This window comes from Hyla sarda, chromosome 2 (assembly GCF_029499605.1).
Source record: "Hyla sarda isolate aHylSar1 chromosome 2, aHylSar1.hap1, whole genome shotgun sequence".
NCBI classification, from domain to species: domain Eukaryota; kingdom Metazoa; phylum Chordata; class Amphibia; order Anura; family Hylidae; genus Hyla; species Hyla sarda.
Window position 1 is genome coordinate 226,671,334 of NC_079190.1, and position 25,732 is coordinate 226,697,065.

At 42.7% G+C, this 25,732-nt stretch overlaps 1 protein-coding gene across 8 annotated transcripts in view; it reads right to left on the reverse strand.

Moving 5' to 3' along the window:
• Window positions 1-25,732, reverse strand: part of LOC130355796 (merlin-like) — an 87,016-nt gene that overhangs the window by 33,310 nt on the left and 27,974 nt on the right. For all 8 annotated transcript variants that reach the window (XM_056556484.1, XM_056556478.1, XM_056556481.1 and 5 more), the window contains 3 exons: window positions 20,189-20,314; window positions 16,471-16,596; window positions 14,553-14,675 (listed from right to left, as the gene is read on the reverse strand). In XM_056556484.1, coding sequence (XP_056412459.1) covers window positions 14,553-14,675; window positions 16,471-16,596; window positions 20,189-20,281 — 342 coding nt within the window. In that variant the 5' untranslated portion in view covers window positions 20,282-20,314. The remainder of the gene's footprint in view (window positions 1-14,552; window positions 14,676-16,470; window positions 16,597-20,188; window positions 20,315-25,732) is intronic.

A 25,732-nucleotide genomic window follows, 5' to 3' on the forward strand; every position in this document is an offset into this window, starting at 1 on the left:
ATGTCTGCCTCTGCCTTCTCCTTCTCTACAGTGGCCTTCTTGGACTCTGGATCTGCAGGAAATTTTATTTTGGCCTCTCTCGTCAAAAGGTTCAACATCCCGGTGACCAGTCTCGCCAGACCCCTCTACATCAATTGTGTAAATAATGAAAGATTGGACTGTACCATACGTTTCCGCACGGAGCCCCTTCTTATGAGCATCGGATCTCATCATGAGAGGATTGAACTTTTGGTCCTCCCCAATTGCACCTCGGAAATTCTCCTTGGACTTCCCTGGCTTCAACTTCATTCCCCTACCCTGGATTGGTCCACTGGGGAGATCAAGAGTTGGGGGTCCTCTTGTTCCAAGAACTGTCTAAAACCGGTTCCCAGTAACCCTTGCCGTAACTCTGTGGTTCCTCCAGTAACCGGTCTCCCTAAGGCCTATATGGACTTCGCGGATGTTTTCTGCAAAAAACAAGCTGAGACTCTACCTCCTCACAGGCCTTATGATTGCCCTATCGACCTCCTCCCGGGCACTACTCCACCCCGGGGCAGAATTTATCCTCTCTCTGCCCCAGAGACTCTTGCCATGTCCGAATACGTCCAGGAGAATCTAAAAAAGGGCTTTATCCGTAAATCCTCCTCTCCTGCCGGAGCCGGATTTTTCTTTGTGTCCAAAAAAGATGGCTCCCTACGTCCTTGCATTGACTACCGCGGTCTTAATAAAATCACGGTTAAGAACCGCTACCCCTTACCCCTCATCTCTGAACTCTTTGATCGCCTCCAAGGTGCCCACATCTTCACTAAATTGGACTTAAGAGGCGCCTATAACCTCATCCGCATCAGAGAGGGGGACGAGTGGAAAACGGCATTTAACACCAGAGATGGACACTTTGAGTATCTGGTCATGCCCTTTGGACTGTGCAACGCCCCTGCCGTCTTCCAAGACTTTGTCAATGAAATTTTTCGTGATCTGTTATACTCCTGTGTTGTTGTATATCTGGACGATATCCTAATTTTTTCTGCCAATCTAGAAGAACACCGCCAGCATGTCCGTATGGTTCTTCAGAGACTTCGTGACAACCAACTCTATGCCAAAATTGAGAAATGTCTGTTTGAATGCCAATCTCTTCCTTTTCTAGGATATTTGGTCTCTGGCCAGGGACTACAGATGGATCCAGACAAACTCTCTGCCGTCTTAGATTGGCCACGCCCCTCCGGACTCCGTGCTATCCAACGCTTTTTGGGGTTCGCCAATTATTACAGGCAATTTATTCCACATTTTTCTACCATTGTGGCTCCTATCGTGGCTTTAACCAAAAAAAATGCTGATCCCAAGTCCTGGCCTCCTCAAGCAGAAGACGCCTTTAAACGACTCAAGTCTGCCTTTTCTTCGGCTCCCGTCCTCTCCAGACCTGACCCTTCCAAACCCTTCCTATTGGAGGTTGATGCCTCCTCAGTGGGAGCTGGAGCTGTTCTTCTACAAAAAAATTCTTCCGGGCATGCTGTCACTTGTGGTTTTTTCTCTAGGACCTTCTCTCCAGCGGAGAGGAACTACTCCATCGGGGATCGAGAGCTTCTAGCCATTAAATTAGCACTTGAGGAATGGAGGCATCTGCTGGAGGGATCAAGTTCTCCTGTTATTATCTACACCGACCACAAGAACCTCTCCTACCTCCAGTCTGCCCAACGGCTGAATCCTCGCCAGGCCCGGTGGTCTCTGTTCTTTGCCCGATTTAATTTTGAGATTCACTTTCGTCCTGCCGATAAGAACATTAGGGCCGATGCTCTCTCTCGTTCCTCGGATGCCTCAGAAGTTGAACTCTCTCCGCAACACATCATTCCACCTGACTGCCTGATCTCCACTTCTCCTGCCTCCATCAGGCAGACTCCTCCAGGAAAGACCTTTGTTTCTCCTCGCCAACGCCTCGGAATCCTCAAATGGGGTCACTCCTCCCATCTCGCAGGTCATGCGGGTATCAAGAAATCTGTGCAACTCATCTCCCGCTTCTATTGGTGGCCGACTCTGGAGACGGATGTTGTGGACTTTGTGCGAGCCTGCACTATCTGTGCCCGGGATAAGACTCCTCGCCAGAAGCCCGCTGGTTTTCTTCATCCTCTGCCTGTCCCCGAACAGCCTTGGTCTCTGATTGGTATGGATTTTATTACTGATTTACCCCCTTCCCGTGGCAACACTGTTATTTGGGTGGTCGTTGATCGATTCTCCAAAATGGCACATTTCATCCCTCTTCCTGGTCTTCCTTCTGCGCCTCAGTTGGCTAAACAATTTTTTGTACACATTTTTCGTCTTCACGGATTGCCTACGCAGATTGTCTCGGATAGAGGCGTCCAATTCGTGTCTAAATTCTGGAGGGCTCTCTGTAAACAACTCAAGATTAAATTAAATTTTTCTTCTGCATATCATCCCCAGTCCAATGGACAAGTAGAAAGGATTAACCAGATCTTGGGTGATTATTTGCGACATTTTGTTTCCTCCCGCCAGGATGACTGGGCAGATCTCCTCCCATGGGCCGAATTCTCGTATAACTTCAGGGTCTCTGAGTCCTCCTCCAAATCCCCATTTTTCGTGGTGTACGGCCGTCACCCTCTTCCCCCCCTCCCTACTCCCTTGCCCTCTGGTCTGCCCGCTGTGGATGAAATTTCTCGTGACCTTTCCATCATATGGAGAGAGACCCAAAATTCTCTCTTACAGGCTTCTTCACGCATGAAGAAGTTCGCGGATAAGAAAAGAAGAGCTCCCCCCGTTTTTTCCCCTGGAGACAAGGTATGGCTCTCCGCTAAATATGTCCGCTTCCGTGTCCCTAGCTACAAGTTGGGACCACGCTATCTTGGTCCTTTCAAAATTTTGTGTCAAATTAATCCTGTCTCTTATAAACTTCTTCTTCCTCCCTCTCTTCGTATCCCTAATGCCTTTCACGTCTCTCTTCTCAAACCACTCATCCTCAACCGTTTTTCTCCCAAGTCTGTTCCTCCCACTCCTGTTTCCGGCTCCTCGGACATCTTCTCGGTCAAAGAAATTTTAGCTGCCAAAAAGGTCAGAGGAAAAAATATTTTTTTTAGTGGACTGGGAGGGTTGTGGTCCTGAAGAGAGATCCTGGGAACCTGAGGACAACATCCTAGATAAAAGTCTGCTCCTCAGGTTCTCAGGCTCTAAGAAGAGGGGGAGACCCAAGGGGGGGGGTACTGTTACGCCGAGCGCTCCGGGTCCCCGCTCCTCCCCGGAGCGCTCGCTTCACTCTCCCCGCGGCAGCGCTCCGGTCACGTCCTCTGACCCGGGGCGCTGCGATTCCGCTGCCAGCCGGGATGCGATTCGCGATGCGGGTAGCGCCCGCTCGCGATGCGCACCCCGGCTCCCCTACCTGACTCGCTCTCCGTCTGTTCTGTCCCGGCGCGCGCGGCCCCGCTCCCTAGGGCGCGCGCGCGCCGGGTCTCTGCGATTTAAAGGGCCACTGCGCCGCTGATTGGCGCAGTGGTTCCAATTAGTGATTACACCTGTGCACTTCCCTATATCACCTCACTTCCCTTGCACTCCCTTGCCGGATCTTGTTGCCTTAGTGCCAGTGAAAGCGTTCCTTGTGTGTTCCTTGCCTGTGTTTCCAGACCTTCTGCCGTTGCCCCTGACTACGATCCTTGCTGCCTGCCCCGACCTTCTGCTACGTCCGACCTTGCTTCTGCCTACTCCCTTGTACCGCGCCTATCTTCAGCAGCCAGAGAGGTGAGCCGTTGCTAGTGGATACGACCTGGTCACTACCGCCGCAGCAAGACCATCCCGCTTTGCGGCGGGCTCTGGTGAAAACCAGTAGTGGCTTAGAACCGGTCCACTAGCACGGTCCACGCCAATCCCTCTCTGGCACAGAGGATCCACTACCTGCCAGCCGGCATCGTGACAATAGGGCTGACAACACATACGTAATTCTTAACCCCACTGCTCGGAGAAAAATAAGCCCTGATAGATAACAACAAAAATAGATGATTAGTGCCCATATTCTGCATAATACAGGGATATGTTGAAAAAACAACGATAGTCAGTGCTGGAGAACATGATAGCGTTGCTGAAATGTAGGATGGGAGAAAATTTATTAGCAATGGATAATCAATGTTTAATAGCCTATACCAGAGTCAAGAGGGGGCGGAGACTAAGATAAGGAACCCTTTCCTTATAGGCAGATGATGTCTCTAATTGCCAAAAATAGAAGTAATGGGGATAACTATTTAATGTTAGGCTATAGGAAGGGAGGAACGATAACATTAAATAGTTATCCCCCATTACTTCTATTTTTGGCAATTAGAGACATCATCTGCCTATAAGGAAAGGGTTCCTTATCTTAGTCTCCGCCCCCTCTTGACTCTTGTATAGGCTATTAAACATTGATTATCCATTGCTAATTAATTTTCCCCCATCCTACATTTCGGCAACGCTATCATGTTCTCCAGCACTGACTATCATTGTTTTTTCAACATATCCCTGTATTATGCAGAATATGGGCACTAATCATCTATTTTTGTTGTTATCTATCAGGGTTTATTTTTCTCCGAGCAGTGGGGTTAAGAATTACGTATGTGTTGTCAGCCCTATCCTGATTATTAGTGGGCTACCATGCAATGACAAATTTATGCATGGTAAAACAAGTGGGTATAGTAGAGCACGGACTTACTGACAGCTGCGGCTGAACTACACAAGATGGTTTTAATAGTGAATACATAGCTCAGACCCACTGACAGCTGCGGCTGAATTACGAGAGACGGCTCCAACACTGAATGGACTGAGGGAAAACATACCCGGTTCTATGTAGAACTGTTTAATGAGTCAAATTCTACTAGGTAATATCTGTCCTATCAGCTAGCCTCAAATCAGTGATTGATTCTATATTTTGCTACACGCATGCCGGTATTGCATCAGACGTGTGAATGGTGCCAAGCCTGGCCCATCTCTGGGAATCCGGGACTTGAGTGGAGACCGCGCCCCCATATGCGGCGTCATGGGGACGGGTCTCCGATGACGTAAATAGGATGCGTCCCGGCCGCATGGAGACGCCGGCATGTTTACCTGACACGCAGCTACCCCGGACACTGTTCCGGCACTCGCTGCCATTGCAGCGTTCTACGTACATTATCTCCTGAATGGCTCTAAGTAAGTGAACTACAAACTACTAATGCTTGGCTACAAACTTGGTCCTCGGTTCCTGGGTCCTTTAAAAATTTGACACCAAATTAACCCGGTCTCCTACAAGCTCTGCCTCCCTCTTTCCCTTCGCATACCGAATTCCTTCCATGTCTCTCTCCTTAAGCCACTAGTCCTCAACCTTTTCTTCCGAGGTGAAGTCTCTCTTACTCCTGTGTCTGGCGCAGCCAATGTCTTTGAAGTTAAAGAAATTCTGGCCACCAGGACCATCAGGGGTAAACAGTACTTCCTGGTTGATTGGAAGGCTTTTGGTCCTGAGGAGAGGTCCTGGGAACCTGAGGAGAACATCTTGGACTGGGATCTGGTACTCTGATTTCTCCGGCCTAAAAAGAGGGGGAGACCTAAGGGGGAGTAGTGTTAGGAGTCACGACATGTCCGGCCGCGGATCCACTCCTTCTCCTTTGCTCAGCGCAGCCTGCGCTGCGATTCGCATCCCGCGATGCCCACCCCACTGCCCGTTACCTTCCCCATCGTCCCCGTGTCTCCTCTGTTTATTCCTGCCTGCTGGTTGCAAATCCTTTGCAATCAATTACAGCCTGAAGTCTGGAATGCATACACATAACCAGATGCTGGGTTTCATCCCTGGTGATGCTCTGCCAGGCCTCTACTGCAACTGTATTCAGTCCCTGCTTGTTCTTGGGGCATTTTCCCTTCAGTTTTGTCTTCAGAAAGTTAAGTGCATGCTTAATAGGATTCAGGTCAGGTGATTGACTTGGCCATTGCATAACATTCCACTTCTTTCACTTAATAAACTCTTTGGTTGCTTTTGCAGTATGCTTTGGGTCATTGTCCATCTGCACTGTGAAGCGCCCTCCAATGAATTCTGAAGCATTTTGCTGAATATGAGTAGATAATATTGCCTGAAACACTTCAAAATTCATCCTGCTGCTTTTGTCAGCAGTCACATCATCAATAAATACAAGAGAAGCAGTTCCATTGGCAGCCATACATGCCCACTATGCCATGACACTACCACCAACATGCTTCACTGATGAGGCGGTATGCTTAGGATCATGAGCAGTTCCTTTCCTTCTCCATGCTCTTCTCTTCCCATCACTCTGTTACAAGTTGATCTTGGTCTCTTCTGTTCATAGGATGTTGTTCCAGAACTGTGAAGGCTTTTTTAGATGTTGTTTGGAAACTCTAATCTGGCCTTCCTGTTTTTGAGGCTCATCAATGGTTTCCATCTTGTGGTGAACCTTCTGCATTCACTCTGGTGAAGCCTTCTCTTGATTGTTAACTCTGACACACATACACCTACCTCCTGGAGAGTGTTCTTGATCTGGCCAACTGTTGTGAAGGGGGTATTCATCACCAGGGAAATAATTCTTCGGTCATCCACCACAGTTGTTTTTTTCCTTGGTCTTCTGGGTCTTTTGGTGTTGCTGAGCTCACCGGTGCATTCCTTCTTTTTAAGAATGTCCCAAACAGTTTTTTAGTCACACCTAATGTTTTGGTTATCTCTCTAATGGGTTTGTTTTGTTCTTTCAGCCTAATGATGGCTTGCTTCACTGATAGTGACATTTCTTTGGATCTCATCTTGAGAGTTGACAGCAACATATTCCAAATGCAAATAGCACACTTGAAATGAACTCTGGACCTTTTATCTGCTCATTGTAATTGGGATAATGAGGGAAAAACACACACCTGGACATGGAACCACTGAGAAGCCAATTGTCCCATTACTTTTGGTCCCTTAGCAAGTGGGAGGCACATATGCAAACTGTTGCAATTCCTACACCGTTCACCTGATTTGGATGTAAATACCCTCAAATTAAAGCTGACAGTCTGGAGTTAAAGCACATCTTGTTTGTTTCATTTCAAATCCATTGTGGTGGTGTATAGTGCAAAAAAATTTAGAATTGTGTCAATGTCCCAATATTTATGAATCTAACTGTAGATACTATAAGATAGATAGATAGATAGAAAGATAGATAGATTGGATAGATTTAATAAATGTATCGCAAGCTTCACCTTATTTATGCTAAACCATAGTAATTGCTATTCTGTACTCAAATATAACTCAGTGTGTCAAAAACAATGTTCTTTGCCTAGTATCCGTCTGTGTCTGGACAAGTCTTTTGCTTCCAGCATTTAGATGACAAACTCCTATTCAGAGCAAGTCTCAATCTGCTAGCTTGTTTCCTTTCCTAGTAATGAGAATAAAGCATTTTGTATTCTTCTGAAATACAGATTAAAGGGGGTTTCCAGACATTTTCTTTTCTTTTACAAACTGCTCGGAAAGGAGTAAAATAAGAAAATAAATAAATTAAGATTCTTGGCCGCTCTTGCATGGACATGTGACCACTGGATCCTATCACTACATGCAATGTTAAAGGAGTTCTCCCACAAATACAGGTTACCCCCTATTCTCAGAATATAGGATAAGTATCTGATTATGGGGGTTACACAATCTCATGAATGGCGACTCAAGTCTCCCATCAGAATGGAGCATCGGGTGGGCATGCGTGTCTCCACTCCATTCATTCTCTATGGAAGCCACTGGAGATAGCCAAACAGCTCCCATGGAGAATGAATTAAACGTCAATACGCATGTGTGTTCCTTTGCTCATTTTGTTGGAGAATGGATCCCCATTCTCAAGATCGCAGGGGTCCCAGCAGTCCCTGTGATCAGATTGTGATCACCTATCTTGAGAATAGGGGATAATTGTAATGTTACCTTTAACCAGCTAAGGGTGCATTCACATCACAATTTTGCTATACGGTTGCAGTATACATTTTCAATTTGAAAACCATATGCAACTGTATAGAAAAACGTAAACATTGTCCTACAATACAAAAACGTACACAACCAGATGTATCCGTGTTTTTGTACATGTACTTTTTTTTTCTTTTGCGGTTTTGTACTTTTTCTTACATTTTACTCCACAGCCACCCGGGACTCCTGCAGTGCTGTGATACTATTACTACTTTTATCAGACTCTTTTCTATGATAGGAGTAGTAGTTTCCCCGGGTGCAGGAGTTTGCAGGCAGCTGGTAAGTCTACAGTAAGTTTTTGTACTACTACTCCCATCATGAAACAGAGTCTGCTCCTTGTTGGGAGTAGTAGTACAGGGCTGAGGGATTGATCGCATCGGGTCTCAATTCTGAGACACGCTGCGACCATAAGTTATTAACCAGGGCAGTGGGTAGCATGTGTGATAGCCTGGGGGGTGTAGGGTATGGGGAGTGTGGCTGTGCGGGTATTAAAGGGTGTTTGTTAACTCTCGCTATTCGTGACACCAGGGTGAGGGCTCCTCAGTAAAGCTTTTCCTACCGCCGCCCTTCCCAGGAACGATAGGGAGGTAGATGATAATATGTTTGAGGTAGATAATTATAATGGATTGTCCACAACCGGAGAGCTTCTGTAAACAGCGTTCACTTTTACTGAAGATTTTCTGTACACTTCATTAACACAACAGTCTCTTAGCATAACAACAGCTTCCTGTGGAGATTGACAATGGTTGGGACTTTAGCATTAAGAGTCTTTTAGTCTATTGCGCTGTTCCACTGGATTTAGCGGAATTAGTTGCAGTCCAGTAGTCAGGCTATTATTAGCAGGGATTTAGATCTGAACTCACGATTTTTGGTTCTGCTGAGGCCGGAGGTTTTGAGGCCTAGCGTGTCTTTGAAAGTTGCGTAGCACACCGTCCTGTTAGTCCGGCATCCATGAGAGAAGCAACCCAAGAGAGCGATAATTGGATGCAGCTCCCTTATATGGGCAGGGGCTGGACTAACGCTAATTGGTCCATACGGATGTCAATCACCATTACAGAGATTTGTGGGTAACATGTGACCCAAGGACCTCCTAAGGTTCTGCAACATACCATAGAGGTTACTAGCATGGTCACATGACCGAAGGTCCTGTGACGCTGAACAAGGCAAGTACTCTACATTACTATAAAGATAGATATAATTATTAAATATAGACATTTATTAACATTAAAGTTATACTTAAGGAGAGGCGACAAGGGGCTGTCCCACCTGAGGAACCCTACCTGAACGTAGTTACTCTGACTTTGGGGACCTCTACACTAGGTACTGGATGCAATACGGTACCGGGACACCACACATGTATATTTGAAACTCACAACTACATATTTAAATACCTCACCAGGAGCCCTGAATGGCCGGCACCGAGTGGCCTGGGCACAGCTCTTGGCTGGGTTTAAAAGATACAGTGTGGCTCAGTGTTTTTCATAGAGCCAGCTGGCCAGGGATTGCGGCGTAATGCTGCCCGCTTTCCTGGCAGGAGACGTCCCTCCTACTACTGCTCCCATCATATACAGTTTTTATAATGCACAATTTTGCATATGGTTTTGTCAGTTTTTTGTTTCCTGTTTGGGGGGGGGGGTCTGATACAAAAACGTATTGCAAAATCGTGATGTGAATGTAGCCTAATCCAGTGGTTGGCTGCATGTTAACAGAGACCAGGAAGCACAGGCACCAGTGGAACCTAGGAAGGGCTGGAATGGCAAGGATAGGTGAACCGAATATGGCTTCTTTTACATCATACTAAGCTATTTGGAAAAAATTAACTGGCTATACAACCCCTTTTAGGTCCACAAAGCCAATATCATAATTTGATCCCCTTAAGGCCACATATATTAAAAGTGATATAATTTGAGCAAATGTCTCAGCATGACACATCTATGACCATAATGTTCTACTTATTAAATCTGTCACCATGTGCATCACTGCCTTCACTTTCACACAAGTTAAAAGTTTTGCACTTTTTCTAAATTTCTACCCTGTCCAATGTTTTAAAAAAACAGCCAAACCTAAAGTTTGCCATGCCCACTTATCTTTCATGTTTACAAACTAATACGTCTATCTTACAGTATTAACTTAAGACACAACCTATAAAACTTTATTATAAAACAGTATGCACCAAAAACTGCAAATACAATAATTAATGTAGGCCAGAATATATAAAATATCTATGGAAAATCAATACAATATATAACCAAGAATTAAGTTTCCAAATAGCTATCTTACAAATTATTAGACTGACTATAACTAAGTAAATCTAAGGTTAACCTAACTGGAAATAATAGTTTTTTGGGGGGAGTTGTGTATGAATTGTAGAAAAGTAAGACACATAGAAATGATTCAAGGAAATAATAGTTCTCTAACATACCGTATTTATCGGGATATACCACGCACCGGCCTATAACACGCACCCTCATTTTACCAAGGATATTTGGGTAAAAAAAGTTTTTTACCCAAATATCCATGGTAAAATGAGGGTGCGTGTGTGTGCGCGTGTATACCCCAATACACCCCCAGGAAAGGCAGGGGGAGAGAGGCCGTCGCTGCCCGCTTCTCTCCCCCTGCCTTTCCTGGGGTCTAGAGCCCTGCTGCCGCCGCTTCTCTCACCCTGCTATCGGCGCCGCTGCCCGTTCTCTCCCCCTGACTATCGGTGCCGGCGCCGATAGCCAGGGGGAGAGAAGCGGCGCCGACAGCCAGGGGGAGAGAAGGGGCAGCGGCACCCATTGCCGGCACCGCTGCCTCCCCCATACCCGGTTGCATAATTACCTGTTGCCGGGGTCGGGTCCGCGCTGCTTCAGGCCTCCGGTGTGCGTCCCCTGCGTCGTTGCTATGCACTACACGGCGCGGCGCACTGACGTCATGCGCCGCTGCCCGTTCTCTCCCCCTGTCTGTCGGCGCCGCTGCCCCATTGCCGGCGCCGCTTCTCTCCCCCTGGCTATCGGCGCTGGCAATGGGGCGCCGACACCGATAGTCAGGGGGAGAGAACGGGCAGTGGCGCCGATAGCCAGGGGGAGAGAAGGGCCGGCAGCAGGGCTCTAGACCCCAGGGCAGGCAGGGGCAGAGAAGCCGGCAGCGCTGGCTGTCTCTGCACCTGCAAAGCCGCTGCAGTTCATTGATTTAAAGCGCCCCCTTTAAATCATTGAACTGCAGCGGCTTATCGGCATATAACACACACATAGACTTTAGGCTAATTATTTTAGCCTAAAAAGTGCGTGTTGTATGCCGATAAATACGGTATATATTTTTTGCAGATTCTAATAGAGTCCATGAGAACTCCGGTGGAAAACAATTTTTTTCAAAACATCTGGTGCTAGAAAGTTAAACAGATTTGTAAGTTATTTTTATTTAATAATCTTAATCCTTTCATTACTTAGCTGCTATATGCTACAGAAGAAGTTGAGTTGTTTTTTTTCTGTCTGACCACAGTGCTCTCTGCTGACACCTCTGTCCATGTCAGTAACTGTCCGGAGCAGGAGAGGTTTGTTATGGGGATTTGCTCCTACTCTGGACAGAGGTGTCAGCAGAGGGCACTGTGGTCAGACAGAAAAGAACAACTCAACATTCTCTGTAGCATATAGCAGCTGAAAAGTACTGGAATATTTAAGATTATTTAACCCCTTAACGACGCAGTACGTATATTTACGTCCTGCACTGGCTCCCGCGATATAACACGGGGTCACGAGGTGACCCTGCGTCATATCGGGTCATCCCGGCGCCCATCAACGGCCGGGACCCACAGCTAATACCAGACATCACTGATCGCAGTGATGTCCAGTAATTCAGACGTGGCGATCAATCATGCTATTGCATGGCAGTGATCAGTGTAGAAAATCAGTGTGTGCAGTGTTATAGTCCCCTATAAAGTGTTAATAAATGTAATTTAACCCCTTCCCTAATAAAAGTCTGTATCCCCCCCCTTTTCCCTTTAAAAAAAACTATGTAAATAAAAATAAATAAACATATGTGGTATTGCCGTGTGCGTAGATGTCCGATCTATAAAAATATATCATTAATTAAACTGCATAGTCAATGGCGTACACGTAAATAATTCCAAAGTCCAAAATAGCATATTTTGGAATAAAAAGCGATCAAAAAGTCAGATTTAAAGAAAAAATGGTACCAATAAAAACTTCAGATCACGGTTCAAAAAACGAGTCCTCATATTTCCCCATATGCAGAAAAATAAAAAAGTTAGTGGTCAGAATAGGTCATTTTTAAATGTATAAATTTTTGTGCATGTATTTACGATTTTTTCAAGAAGTAAGACAAAATCAAACCTATATACGTAGGGTATAACTTTAATCGTATGGACCTACAGAATTTGGAAATGTGTAGTTTTTACCAACAAATGCAATGTGTAGATACAGAAGCCCCCAACATTATACATAGCTTTCTAAATGACTCCATGATGATAATTAAAGGGGAACTCTGGTGGAATATTTTTTTTTTTTTTTTTTTTTTATCAACTGGTGTCAGAAAGTTAAACAGATTTGTAAATTACTTCTATTAAAAAATCTTAATTGTTCCAGTACTTATCAGCTGCTGTATGCTCCACAGGAAGTTGTATTTCTTTCTGGAGTTCTTTTCAGTCTGACCACAGTACTCTCTGCTGACACCTCTGTCCTTATCAGAAACTGTCCAGAGCAGGAGAGGTTTGCTATGGGGATTTGTGTGTATTCTGGACAGTTCCTGGCATGGACAAGGGATGGCAGCAGAGAGCACTGTGGTCAGAGTTAAAAGAATTCCAGAAAGAAATACAACTTCCTGTGGAGCATACAGCAGCTGATAAGTACTGGAATTATTAAGATTTAAATTGAAGTAATTTACAAAAAAAAATGTCCCCCGGAGTTACAAGATGACTTGGATAGACTAAGTGTCTGGGCATCCACTTGGCAAATGAGGTTCAATGTGGATAAATGTAAAGTTATGCATCTGGGTACTAATAACCTGCATGCGTCGTATGTCTTAGGGGGGATTAAACTGGCAGAGTCACTGGTAGAGAAGGATCTGGGTGTACTTGTAGATCACAGACTACAGAATAGCATGCAATGTCAGGCTGCTGCTTCCAAAGCCGGCAGGATATTGTCATGTATAAAAAGAGGCATGGACTCAAGGGACAGGGACATAATACTCCCCCTTTATAAAGCATTGGTACGGCCTCACCTGGAATATGCTGTTCAGTTTTGGGCACCTGTCCATAAAAGGGACACTGCGGAGTTGGAAAGGGTGCAGAGACGCGCGACTAAACTAATATGGGGCATGGAACATCTTAGCTATGAGGAGCGATTAAAGGAGTTACAATTGTTTAGTCTTGAGAAGAGACGTTTAAGGGGGGATATGATAAACGTATATAAGTATATTAATGGCCCATACAAAAAATATGGAGAAAAACTGTTCCAGGTTAAACCCCCCCAAAGGACGAGGGGGCACTCCCTCCGTCTGGAGAAGAAAAAGTTTAGTCTCAAGGGGCGACACGCCTTCTTTACCGTGAGGACTGTGAATTTATGGAACGGTCTACCTCAGGAACTGGTCACAGCTGGAACAATTTACAGCTTTAAAACAGGATTAGATACATTCCTGGAACAAAATAACATTAATGCTTATGAAGAAATATAAAATCTCATCCCTTCCCCAATATCGCGCCACACCCCTACCCCTTAATTCCCTGGTTGAACTTGATGGACATATGTCTTTTTTCGACCGTACTAACTATGTAACTATGTAACCCTTTTAAAGACACAAAGCTTGTATTTCAGCATTATTATAGTCTATCTTAACAAGTAAGACACAATGGCCCACATATATTATGCCTAATGCACCAGAACTTTGGCTCCACATTGACCAGCATTGTGTTGCACAGCAAATGAGACACATTTATTAAGCCGTGTGCACCAAAAAGAACAGGAAAATGCCCCTTGCACAACAAGAGGACATGACCTACCTAGAGATGATTATGTTATGGATGGAAAGGGGCCTATTCTTAAATTCCAAGCGTCAAAATAATGTGCCAAAATGTTGTCTCATTAATATTGTCTAATAGTTGTGGTAAACTAAAACTCAACAGTGAAAACTTTGACTAGACGGTCTACAGATGCCCATTTGAAATCTGTGTGTTTGCATTGTCCAAGAATTAGACAGATTTAGTAAATTTCCCACACTGTATATCATATTTTTTTTTCTTTACATTGTTGAAGCTTTTTATACTTCTTTAGTGTACGTTCACACGTATGCACATTTGATGCACAGGATTTTCTGCTGCAGATTTCAATGTAAACTAAATGACCGAGCACAGCTGCTAATCGGAAGTTACAAATCCTGTGCATCAAATCTGCGCAGGATCCTGCACGAGTGAACGTACCCTTATGATGTATTCTGATGTCTTTAAATATTTACAATTTCAGCTACAACTGTGTAATTGCAGCCTAACTATGTAGTCTGGATCTCCTCCTCTTAGCTCTTAGCTGGCAGTTAGGGGGAAGTTCAGACTACATAGCTATGCAGCAATAACAGATTTTTATGTATATATTTTGTTTATGACCAGAAGATGAGACTAAGTGAATGTGTTAAGATATACAGACCCAGTGATATAAATTACCTGTAGGAAAAACAGATGCTGAGTTATATCCTGAAACAGCTCTTCGGCTACATTTTCTGGATAAAATTTGGCCAACAAATGGAACTTTACAGGATCCTCCTTAGGAACATCCTGCTGTAAAATCTTGTAGTTGGAAGAAAAAAAAAAAAGGGTAAAGTTATTCTTTTTTTCTAATGGTCTATTTGGTGGCTAAACAATTTTTCAGTCTATTGCACAATTACAATAACATTTGATTCATCTATAATTACTATCCAAAAAAAAAAGTAAGTACCCATTTACATAATACATTCACAGGTATATGTTATACTGTATATATCTGCAAAAAGTGTTTTTTGTGTCTTTCGTTGTATACAGTGACATATCCATTGCACACCCAGTGACATTATTAAACCAAATGTATTTTACTGCTGGCTACATTTCATCTGTTTCCCAAATATATATTTAATTTTTTAAGTACTCAAAATCATCGGCAAGTATGCTTTTGAGTCCTACTAAAAAAATATATATTCAGGAAACAGACCATACAAAGGCACTCATAGTCACTTACAGGTGGGTCGCAGAATACCCAAAATACATTTCTGCTTGTTTTACATTACAAATCAACACCATTGCCCAAACACGTGATGCGAATGGGGCCTAATAGTTCATTTAAACTTTAAGCAGTATGGAAAAAAACGAGTGCCTACCTTAAAACTATCAAGTAGTAGGTTCAATGCCATTGATAGATCTTATTGTCATCTTACCCATTAATACAGGAACTCTTGAAGTTTATTTATGAACTGCCAAATTATGAAACCCTAATAGCTTGTCTGATAAAAGATTAAAGGGGTACTCTAGTGGAAAACAAATGTTTTCAAATCAACTGGTGCAAAAAGGTTATACAGATTTGTAAGTTAAAGGGGTACTCCCGTGGAAAACTTTTTTTTTTTTTTAAATCAACTGGTGCCAGAAAGTTAAATAGATTTGTAAATCACTTCTATTAAAAACAATCTTAATCCTTCCAGTACTTTTTAGGGGCTGTATACTATAGAGAAATCCAAAAAGAAATGAATTTCCACTGATGTCATGACCACAGTGCTCTCTGCTGACCTCTGCTGTCTATTTTAGGAACTGTCCAGAGCAGCATATGTTTGCTATGGGGATTTTCTCCTGCTCTGGACAGTTCCTAAAATGGACACCAGAGGTCAGCAGATAGCACTGTGGTCATGACATCAGACGAAATGCAATTCTTTTTTGGATTTCTCTTTTGTATACAGCCCCTAAAAAGTACTGGAAGGATTAACATTTTTTAATAGAAGTGATTTACAAATCTGTTTAACTTTCTGGCACCAGTTGATTAAAAAAAAAGTTTTCCCAAGGAGTACCCCTTTAATCTTTCTAGGACTTATCAGCTGCTATATACTACAGAGAACATTGTTAAATTCTTTCAAATCTGACCACAGGGCTCTCTGCTGACACCTCTGTCAGTGTTAGGAACTGTCCAGAGAAGAAGAAAATTCCCAAAGCAAACCTATCCTGCTCTGGACATTTCCTGACATGGACAGAGGTGTCAGCAGAGATCAATGTGGTCAGACTGAAAATAACTATACAACTTCCGTAGTATACAACAGATGATAAGTACTGGAAGGGTTAAGATTTTTAAATAGATGTATTTTACAAATCTGTTTAACTTTTTGGGACCTGTTGATCTAAAAAAAAAATATATATATTCCACCGGAGTACCCCTTTAATAAGCAGTCAACAGCTTCCTTTTTGATTTCTAGGTAGAAACAGCTTTTATCTTCCACACAAGAAAAAAGTGAAAACAGAAAAAAAGATACAGGATTTTAAATAAAAATAATTCCCTTGTTGCCACAAGAGATAAGCATATGTTTATCAGGCAAATACTGTATATGAAGTACATATCAAATTCAGTTACTTTTTTATCCAGTTTCAGCCAGATGTCCACTCCACTTGCCACATATTGTAGACCAAAAAACCAAGTCTCTTTCAGTAGTAGATGTTTGCACACCAATTCAAAAAGGTCTTTTCCCTTCCATTCCATCTAAAGGCAAAATTGATTATTTAGTATGACAGTTTAAAAGAAAAAATAGATATTGTTGACAATCACAAAACCTACAATTTTGCTTGCCAGTGCCACAAGTATCTTAAACTTTGTTCTTTATAGTCCTTTTTTTTATTAGCTTTTATTGATATTTTCTATAGTTTTTTAGGCAGCAATGCCTACAGTATGGTAGGGGATAAACAAGGAAAAACACAAAAAATAGAGAGGGCATGAAAACCTGGAGACCCATTGACTATAAACTGTGGTTCTCCAGGTAATAAGCCATAGAAACAAAGACCATATGCTCTGGGAAGCAAGTTTTAAGGTCAGCCCAAGTAAGGGCCCATCATACAATTAATAAACTGAGCCCATGATAGGAAAAGGTTACATTGTCACTATGGAAGACTTCTGAAATGAAATCATGTCCATCGCAAACACATATGTAAACATCTAATAAATGTATCCTTAGTATAATCTTCTCCTCGATAATCAGTTTTTGTTCTACGTGTTGTCTTTCTACGTGTTGTTCATGTCTGCTCATGCTTTCTCTCACACTATGGGAGGATCTTTAGATTTTGGCCTATCAACTTGTTAGTCTTTTTTAAGTTGTATAAAAATTCTGTCAACCAGTTGCTAATCAAAAGCTGTGGATCAGACTAATACTATACAGTAATACTATTATTTCATTTATGTAGGGCCTTCAGGGCTTTTCATATGTGCCAGTACGCAACTTTGTACAAGTCAACAAGTGAACATGTTTCAACTGGTTGCACTGTATTATAAAAAGGTGGAAGACAAAAACACGTTTTAGTCATGGAGAGAAAGTTTGGGATGTATCATTTCCTATGTCAATGACAGTGCTTTGTGAACCTTACAAAGATGACAGTGCTCTCTAGTATTTATGAACAATGAGATTATTCTGCAGGGCTTTATTTTGTGGAAGACATGCTGACCTTTAACACATTGTAAAGAATCTTCTTAAGACACATGAAAGGGGTCATTTAAATCTCAAGCACAGTATTGCCCTGGGCCCGGGATGAATTGTTCTTTACAACTCACAGCTAGAATTGCAAACTTATAAAGAATATTATATTTACTTAATACCAACAAGAAGCCATCTTGCACGTGTGTGCTTTCGTTTTAAAAACAGAAAAAGGAAGACAAAGTCAGATTTTATTTTAATTAGACTTTTTATTAACCCAAAGCTTACTGTTGCCAGTTGAGGCTACAAAGAACTTGTGGTTTTTAAAGGGGTGTTTCCAAAATTATGGAAAGGCAAGGCTCTTCATGACAAGAGGAAAGAGTGAGCAGACTTGTGAAAGTCAGTGAGAAGCATTGTTGGCTTGTATGTAGGACACCAGGGCTTGGACACAATAAGAGTGGAGAGCTGTTCCTATTTGAACACATTTGCAGAGTATAGGAAAGTAACGTGGCACTAAGTGAAACCAGAAGAATTTTTATTAGTTCAATCCAATTTACAAAAGTGATGTTTCGGTCAATTACGGCTTTCATCATTGCTGCGGAGGGAATGGTAGTCAAGGATGAGTAACGGACAGATACCATGCTATAAGGTAAGTTGTGCGGTGACCATATGGTGGCCGCACAACTTACCCTATGGTCTCTGCACAACTTACCTCATAGCACGGTATCTGACCGTTACTCATCCTTGACTACCATTCCCTCCGCAGCAATCAGGTCTGATGAAGGTCGTAATTGACCGAAACATCACTTTTGTAAATTGGATTGCACTAATAAAAATTCTTCTAGTTTCACTGCAACTGGAGTGCCACATTACTTTCTTATATTGATTGAAACGGTTTGGGACCCTAACTGAGCACCCACACCCACAGAGAGTGCTGTATTCATCACATTTGCAGAGTAGTTGTTGGGTGAAGCAGTGTGCCATCAGTTCTTTTCCAGAGAGAAACAGACTCTTATAAGAGCTGTTTTGCAAAGAGAATGAGGGAACCTGCTGCTAGAGCTGCTGTGCAGGGAGGGCGCCAAACTGCCACAAAATGTGCGAGAAGGACTGATACCAGAGGCCCCAGTAGAGATTGTTGTGAGCATCCTGGAAAACCTGAGACAGAGCCCCAAGGTCATCTGCTAGTCAATAAATACACAAATGTCTATTTGTATCTCATTCACCTGCACTTAACAAAGCAATAACCTCTACTATCCTAGGGGAAATTGAATCGTGCAGTGTATGAGGTGCCACTGAAGTGTTGTAGCCGGAGGATATCATCAGCCTGAGCAGCTAGCTCTGGGGAGTTTACTGGGGTTGTGAGACAAAGTCAAAGTAAGCTATCAGGAGTAACTAGTAGAGTGCTTTAATCCAATGATGGCTGTATTTCGATCCATTTGAGGAATGTAGGGAGTTTCCCTTGAGTTAATACACCAGTAGATAGCTATTATGAGAACTGGTTACCCTGCAGGCCTGTGACATGGGCTGGGAAGTTAGACCCGCAAGTGTAGCCATTGGGTAATATGGGACAATCCTGTAAGTAGAGAACTTGGTCCTATAAACAGTGCAGGAGGTTGCTATGAGTGAGCCCAGATAGGCCTTACTATCCCCTTGCTATTGTGTGAGGAAAACTTATTGTGGTCTGGGTCAATGCCCTTGAGCTCAAGGTCTGGAACTGCAAAATAGGCGTTATTCCCCTTGCTAGGGGCTCCTGTGTAGAAAACAGGATCCAAAGACAAAATTCCTGTTATCTTACTAAATTATCGGTAACATTCCTTATTTAAAAGTAACTGCTAGGCTCTTATGCTTCTTTGAAGAACTGCAACCACCAGGATTGTTGTATCACTGTATGTTTAGTAAACTTGTTTGTTTGTATTGCATTGGTTTGCATGTGTCTTCCTTTAAAGTGAATTAAGTGTGAGAACTTAGCGGGAGTCCAAACCCCACGCTACAAACTCCACCAAGTAATAGAGCAAAGTAGCAGAACGTAGAAGGTCCATTCACTGGGGAACAATGCCTATTGTAAATGTAAATGCCACTACGTGAACCATTGATATTTACATCTAGTTTTTCTGATAACTACTTTAACTGGCTTTAATTGATCATGATCATTTTACAATTTACTGTTATTGTGTCCTGAATTCTTAAGGGTTCATCCAGTAATGTCTTAAGAGTCTTTATGCCGGCAGATAAATTACACAGATATAGAAAGTAAATCAGCCTTTACCTTCATTCTCACATGCCAATTTCGGGAAGAGTTTACATAAACTATCGCTCTTATGATTGTTCATTCAAACCCCCTTCCTATAGACATCATTGTTTGTCAGTAGCACATTTACTGTTTACACGAGGAGATGTTCTTCTGACAAACAATGAATTTAATCTATGCATAAAAGATCCGATCAGTCAACAAATGATCAAAAGAGTTTTGCTGAGAAAATGTGTCCTTCAGCCGATCGCTGGTGTTTACACAGGCCAATGATGGGGAAGGAATGTCTATATGAATGACCGCTCCTTTGATTACTGGCCCATTTTCAAGTGACTTTTTCTCTTCTTTTGACGCTATTGACTTGGTGGTGATCTATCTGGATGTCATGTAACATTATCATTATATTGCAGGTAAGAACTAACCTCACAATTTAACTCCATTTCTGTTTCCATTGTTACAACCTTCACTTTAAAAGTCTTCGGCTGTTGTTTCCTTTTCAGACTTCGGATTGACATAGCTTACAGTGTAGTGATGATTTGTAAGCAGTCCTGGAGAAAAATAATAATCAATATATGGAAATTCACAAATACTTAGAGCAAATTGAACTTAATTCCCCCTTACAAACAGGGTGAGTTTACCATCCATGACTATAACAGCCCATTACTATATATTTCAATACAAATTTTCCTCTATTGCAATCATTGAGCTGGGGGAAATAGGTAGAAGCATGGAAATGTTTCCAAGACGTATACGGTAATTTTCTACATGTATATTTAGACCAGAGGATATGAAGCATAGTAAGGTGGCCACCAGTCATTATATTCTGGCAAAAAATGAATGAAGCACAATAGTGGTGTCAATGCTAGCAGTGTAACAACTAATTGTTCAATCTTATACATATCTCCCTGCTTTTAGTAAAAAGAAAGAGGGTCACATTAGGCTGGAATTTTTTGTTCAGCTATACCTCTAACCATACCTATTCCCTTTCTATACACACCCTATCCTGCCTAGCCTACTTCAGCAAGTCAGCATCAAAACAACTATATAGAGGGCCACCTTCATCTAATGCAGATGGACCTCACCTTTGGCCTTGCAGGTGTCAGCAAGACATAGGAGCAGGCAACCAGGAATACATGCTGCGCGGTTTGATGTTTTCATGCTGGCAGCACAGTGGTAGGATGATAGGCGCATGGCACCCATTGTGGGACCCCCTCTAAAATATGGAAGAAAGATTGGAAAAAAGTGTACCTGATGGGTATCTATGCTTGCTAAAAGTGTTAACCATATTTGAAGGTTACTTTTTTATGAAGACAACAGAAGAGAGGGTTAGCTTCTCCTAATCTAAGCGCACAGCAATCTCCACAGGTAAAATGCAAGGAAAAGACAGGAACCAGCGCTGCAGAATCTTCAGATTTATTGGAGGTTAAAACATAGAACAGGATAGGAACACATACCGGCATTCAGAAATGACAGTGATGCGTTTCAGGTCACTGACCCTTCATCAGATCTGAAACGCGTCACTGCCATTTCCACGTGCCGGTATGTGTTCCTATCCTGTTCTATGTTTTAACCTCCAATAAATCTGAAGATTCTACAGCGCTGGTTCCTGTCTTTTTTATAGTTATTTTCCTCCCCCTTCTCTTATTTCCAATCAGCTATTTCTTCTGCTGTCAGTGTACGGCACTGCAGAATCTTTGTGTGCACTGATATATAAATAAAGAATTATTATTACTGTAAAGCTATACAGTATTTATATGTGGTAGTAATTTCTGCAAATGTCTTATTAATGTGAATAACCTGATGCAGAAAAAGATAGAGCAGAGCTTCCTCTAAGGGCAGTATGTTTGTGGAAATGTGAAGCAGACAACAGAGTTTGCACCAGTTAGATGTGTGCTCACCTTGCAGGGTTGTGTGCCAGACACAACCACCATGAAGCGCTTGTATAGAATAGATTACGGAGCTGCCTCCCGGGGATCAGACTTGGGTTCCCCCAGCTGGTCTTGGACATCAGGTAGAAGACAGGAAAAAACATGTATTCAGGCGCGTGCCGCAGGATTAAAAACAGGCATCCAGTAATAGAATATAGGTTCTTTATTAGCCAATTCAGACGCGTTTCGAGGCTGCTGCCTCATTCTCAATGAACAGTGGCTTATGACTTACATGAACAGGCAGGTTCTATTTAAAACAGTAAAAGCCCGTGAGCGGGTCAGGTGCGGGACCGCCCCATGTGAACTGCGCACACTGGTGACGTGCATATCACACCTGTCAAAGTAACATCACATAAAAGAAGGAGATTTCAACATATATCTATATGTATGGACCATGCTTGTCGGCAACAGTTCTGCATTAAAAAGTATATTTTACTGCATATGAAATAAACATTTACTGAAGTATATCTTGTAGTACAAAAACATGTTTGCAACATGAAAGTGAATGTATAGTAGAGATATGCGCGGCAGCAATAGAGTATGCATATCATATTGGATATGCCACATTCCTGTTAAAGTGGTACTCCGGTGAAAACCTTTTTTCTTTTAAATCAACTGGTGGCAGAAAGTTAAACATATTTGTAAATTACTTCTATTAAAAATGTTAATCCTTCCTGTACTTATTAGCTGCTGAATACTACAGAGGAAATTATTTTCTTTTTGGAATGCTCTCTGATGACGTTATTATAATAATAACAACGCTTTATTTATTGTTGTCCTTAGTGGGATTTGAACCCAAGTCCCCAGCACTGCAAGGCAGCAGTAGCTAACCATTGAGCCACCATGCTGCCTTAGCATACATCTGCTATGCATGGCTGCTAAAATGGACAGAGATGTCAGCAGAGAGCACTGTGCTCGTGATGTCATCAGAGAGCTCTGTGTTCCAAAAAGAAAGGAATTTTCTCTGTAGCATTCAGCAGCTAATAAGTACTGGAAGGATTAAGATTTTTTAATAGAAGTAATTTACAAATATGTTTAACTTTCTGCCACCAGTTGATTTAAAAAAAAAAAGGTTTTCTCCGGAGTACCCCTTTAAGTGAGATAATAGTTGGTGGTTGGGGTTAGGACTAGGAGGTGGCTGTGTATCAATAAATACTGCAGAACATGGAAAGGATGCTGCAGGTATGAGACCGGCACTGCTGCGCTCAGTATATACACAGCGATAGTGATAGGTGGAGGAGGAACCTTACGAACGGGCAGCTGAGATTGCTGCACTTGGATTGTGCGTGGTGGGGACTATGACAACTCCTATGGGCACAAGCGCTGAAAAAGGTAAGTGTGTATCTGTGGTGTCCTGGTACAGGACCTGACCTGTACCATGCTTAAGTCCCCTCAGGAAGAGTCCCTTCGGTCCATAGGGCTCTCCTGCAGGGCTCGCCCCTTATTGCTTGATATAAATGCAATGTATATGCATTACGTGTATCTATTGTTCATATGTATAAAGTTGTATAAAAGTGTATAAAGTGTTGGTCATGTGAACTACTGTCATGTGATATACCCAGAGTTCCATGGGCACAGGAACCCCAGGCACCAGCTACCAATGGGCTTTAGTCCCGCCCCCTAGTATATCAGGGGCTGTAGTCTCTATTCTCTTCTCTCTTAGTTCCTAGACCTAAAGAAAGCACAAAGTCATGTATACTGCAAATTCATATCATCTAGGCCAAAGCCTAAAGTCCAGCAGCCATTTCTAAAACGTGAGTTACAAATAGATTTACAAATCAAATGACTACTACTCAGCTAAAGGAATATATTAGTAGCACAGTGGCCTGCCTAAATATCCTCATAACTACAAGTCCAAGCAAGCCTGCGAGGTATCCTGTGTCCCGGTCGCCTCTGAGGAAACTGCATTATTGTAAAGTCTATTTCCTGCATATTGCAAGTAAAATTTCCAGCTACTTTAAAACCCTTGCTGTGGACATTCCTTCATTGCATGCCGTTTTTGGGCTGGTTGTCGGCGGTCCCTATACTGAAACAACAACATCCTGGCGTCACGAACACTAAGGGGTTAACATCTTGCCCCCAGGGTTAATACCACCAGACCCTGCTACATCCATTGCACCACCAGTTGATCACCCCATCTCCCCATCAATATGAGTTTTAAGGAGATGGTGAATGTGGGGAAAGATTGTTGTGAGCATGGAGCCAGTGTCCATACTTTGGAGGTACACAGCAGGGGTTATAACAAATCCTGTAGGCTGTGCACTGTCTCACAGTTGTTTGAAAAAAATACAGGGTATGGGGGGTACCTGTATAAAGATGGATGTGTTTGATAATCACTATTAGAAAAAGGGGAAGTGAATGTGGTCACGTACATACAATTCCTTCAGTTAGGAGGTGGGTAGTTATACATGATAATCAGCCCTGATTATTATGTATAACTACCCACCTCCTAACCCTAAGAATTGTATGTGACCACTTTCACTTCCCCTTTTTCTAATAGTGATTATCCAACACATCCATCTTTATACAGGTACCCCCACACCCTGGAGTTTTTTTCAAACAACTGTGAGACAGTGCACAGCCTACAGGATTTGTTATAACCCCTGCTGTGTACCTCCAAATTATGGACACTGGCTCCATGCTTATAACAATCTTTCCCCACACTCACCATCTCCTTAAAACTCATTGATGTGGATATACACTTACCTTTTTCAGCGCTTGTGCCCATAGTAGTTGTCATAGTTCCCGGCACGTACAATCCAAGCGCAGCGATCTCGGCTTCCAATTCGTAATGTTCCTCCTCCACCTATCACTATCGCTGTGTATATACTGAGTGCAGCAGTGCCGGTCTCATACCGCTGCATCCTTTCCATGTTCTGCAGTATTTATTGATACACAGCCACCTCCTAGTCCTAACCCCAACCACCAACTATTATCTCACTTAACAGGAATGTGGCATAACCAATATGACATGCATACTCTATTGCTGCCGCGCATATCTCTACTATACATTCACTTTCATGTTGCAAACATGTTTTTGTACTACAAGATATACTTCAGTAAATGTTTATTTTATATGCAGTGAGATATACTTTGTAATGCAGAACTGTTGCCGACAACATATATATATAGATATATGTTGAAATCTCCTTCTTTTATGTGATGTTACTTTGACAGGTGTGATATGCACGTCACCAGTGTGCGCAGTTCACATGGGGCGGTCCTGACCCATTCACAGGCTTTTACTGTTTTAAATAGAACCTGCCTGTTCATGTAAGGCATAAGCCACTGTTCATTGAGAAAGAGGCAGCAGCCTTGAAACGCGTCTGAATTGGCTAATAAAGAACATATATTCTATTACTGAATGCCTGTTTTTAATCCTGGGGCACGTGCCTGAATACATGTTTTTTTCCTGTCTTCTACCTTATTAATGTGAATGTGACATGCAAAAATTCATGGGCTAGCTGCCAAAACAATTCCATATAGATGAATAAAAACTTTTTTCATTTTCAAAAATTTCAACATACCTGATGCTCTACTTCCATCTACACTTTCCATCGGAACCCTTCTCTTCAGAAAAGTTTGCATTCAGCAATAACCCAGCCTTTACTACATCACTGAACAAGCAGCTTCTACCCTTAGGGTGCGTTCACATGCTCTTTGTTTTTGCGGGTTTTCCGCTGTGTATTTGAAAGGGGACGGGCTCTTCTCGGCTTTCCGCAGTAGATTTTCCACGGAGGAATTTACGCTGTGGAAAATCCGCTGCAAGCCCCATTGAAGTCAGTAGGGACTGCGGTGGATTTTGCACAGCGAAAATCTGCTATGGACAGCCGTGAAGAGCCCGTCCCTTTCAAATAGGCAGCGGAAAACCCGCAAAAACAAAGAGCGTGTGAACGGACCCTTACTTTCCTCTTTTTCTTCTAAAAAGTAAGCCATTGCAGCAAGTGTCCGCTCTCCTGTGCTAGTCTGTTAGGCCATATTCAAACTGTGGAATTTTCGAGTGGAATGTAGCGAAAAAATTCGGCTCAGAAAATCCGA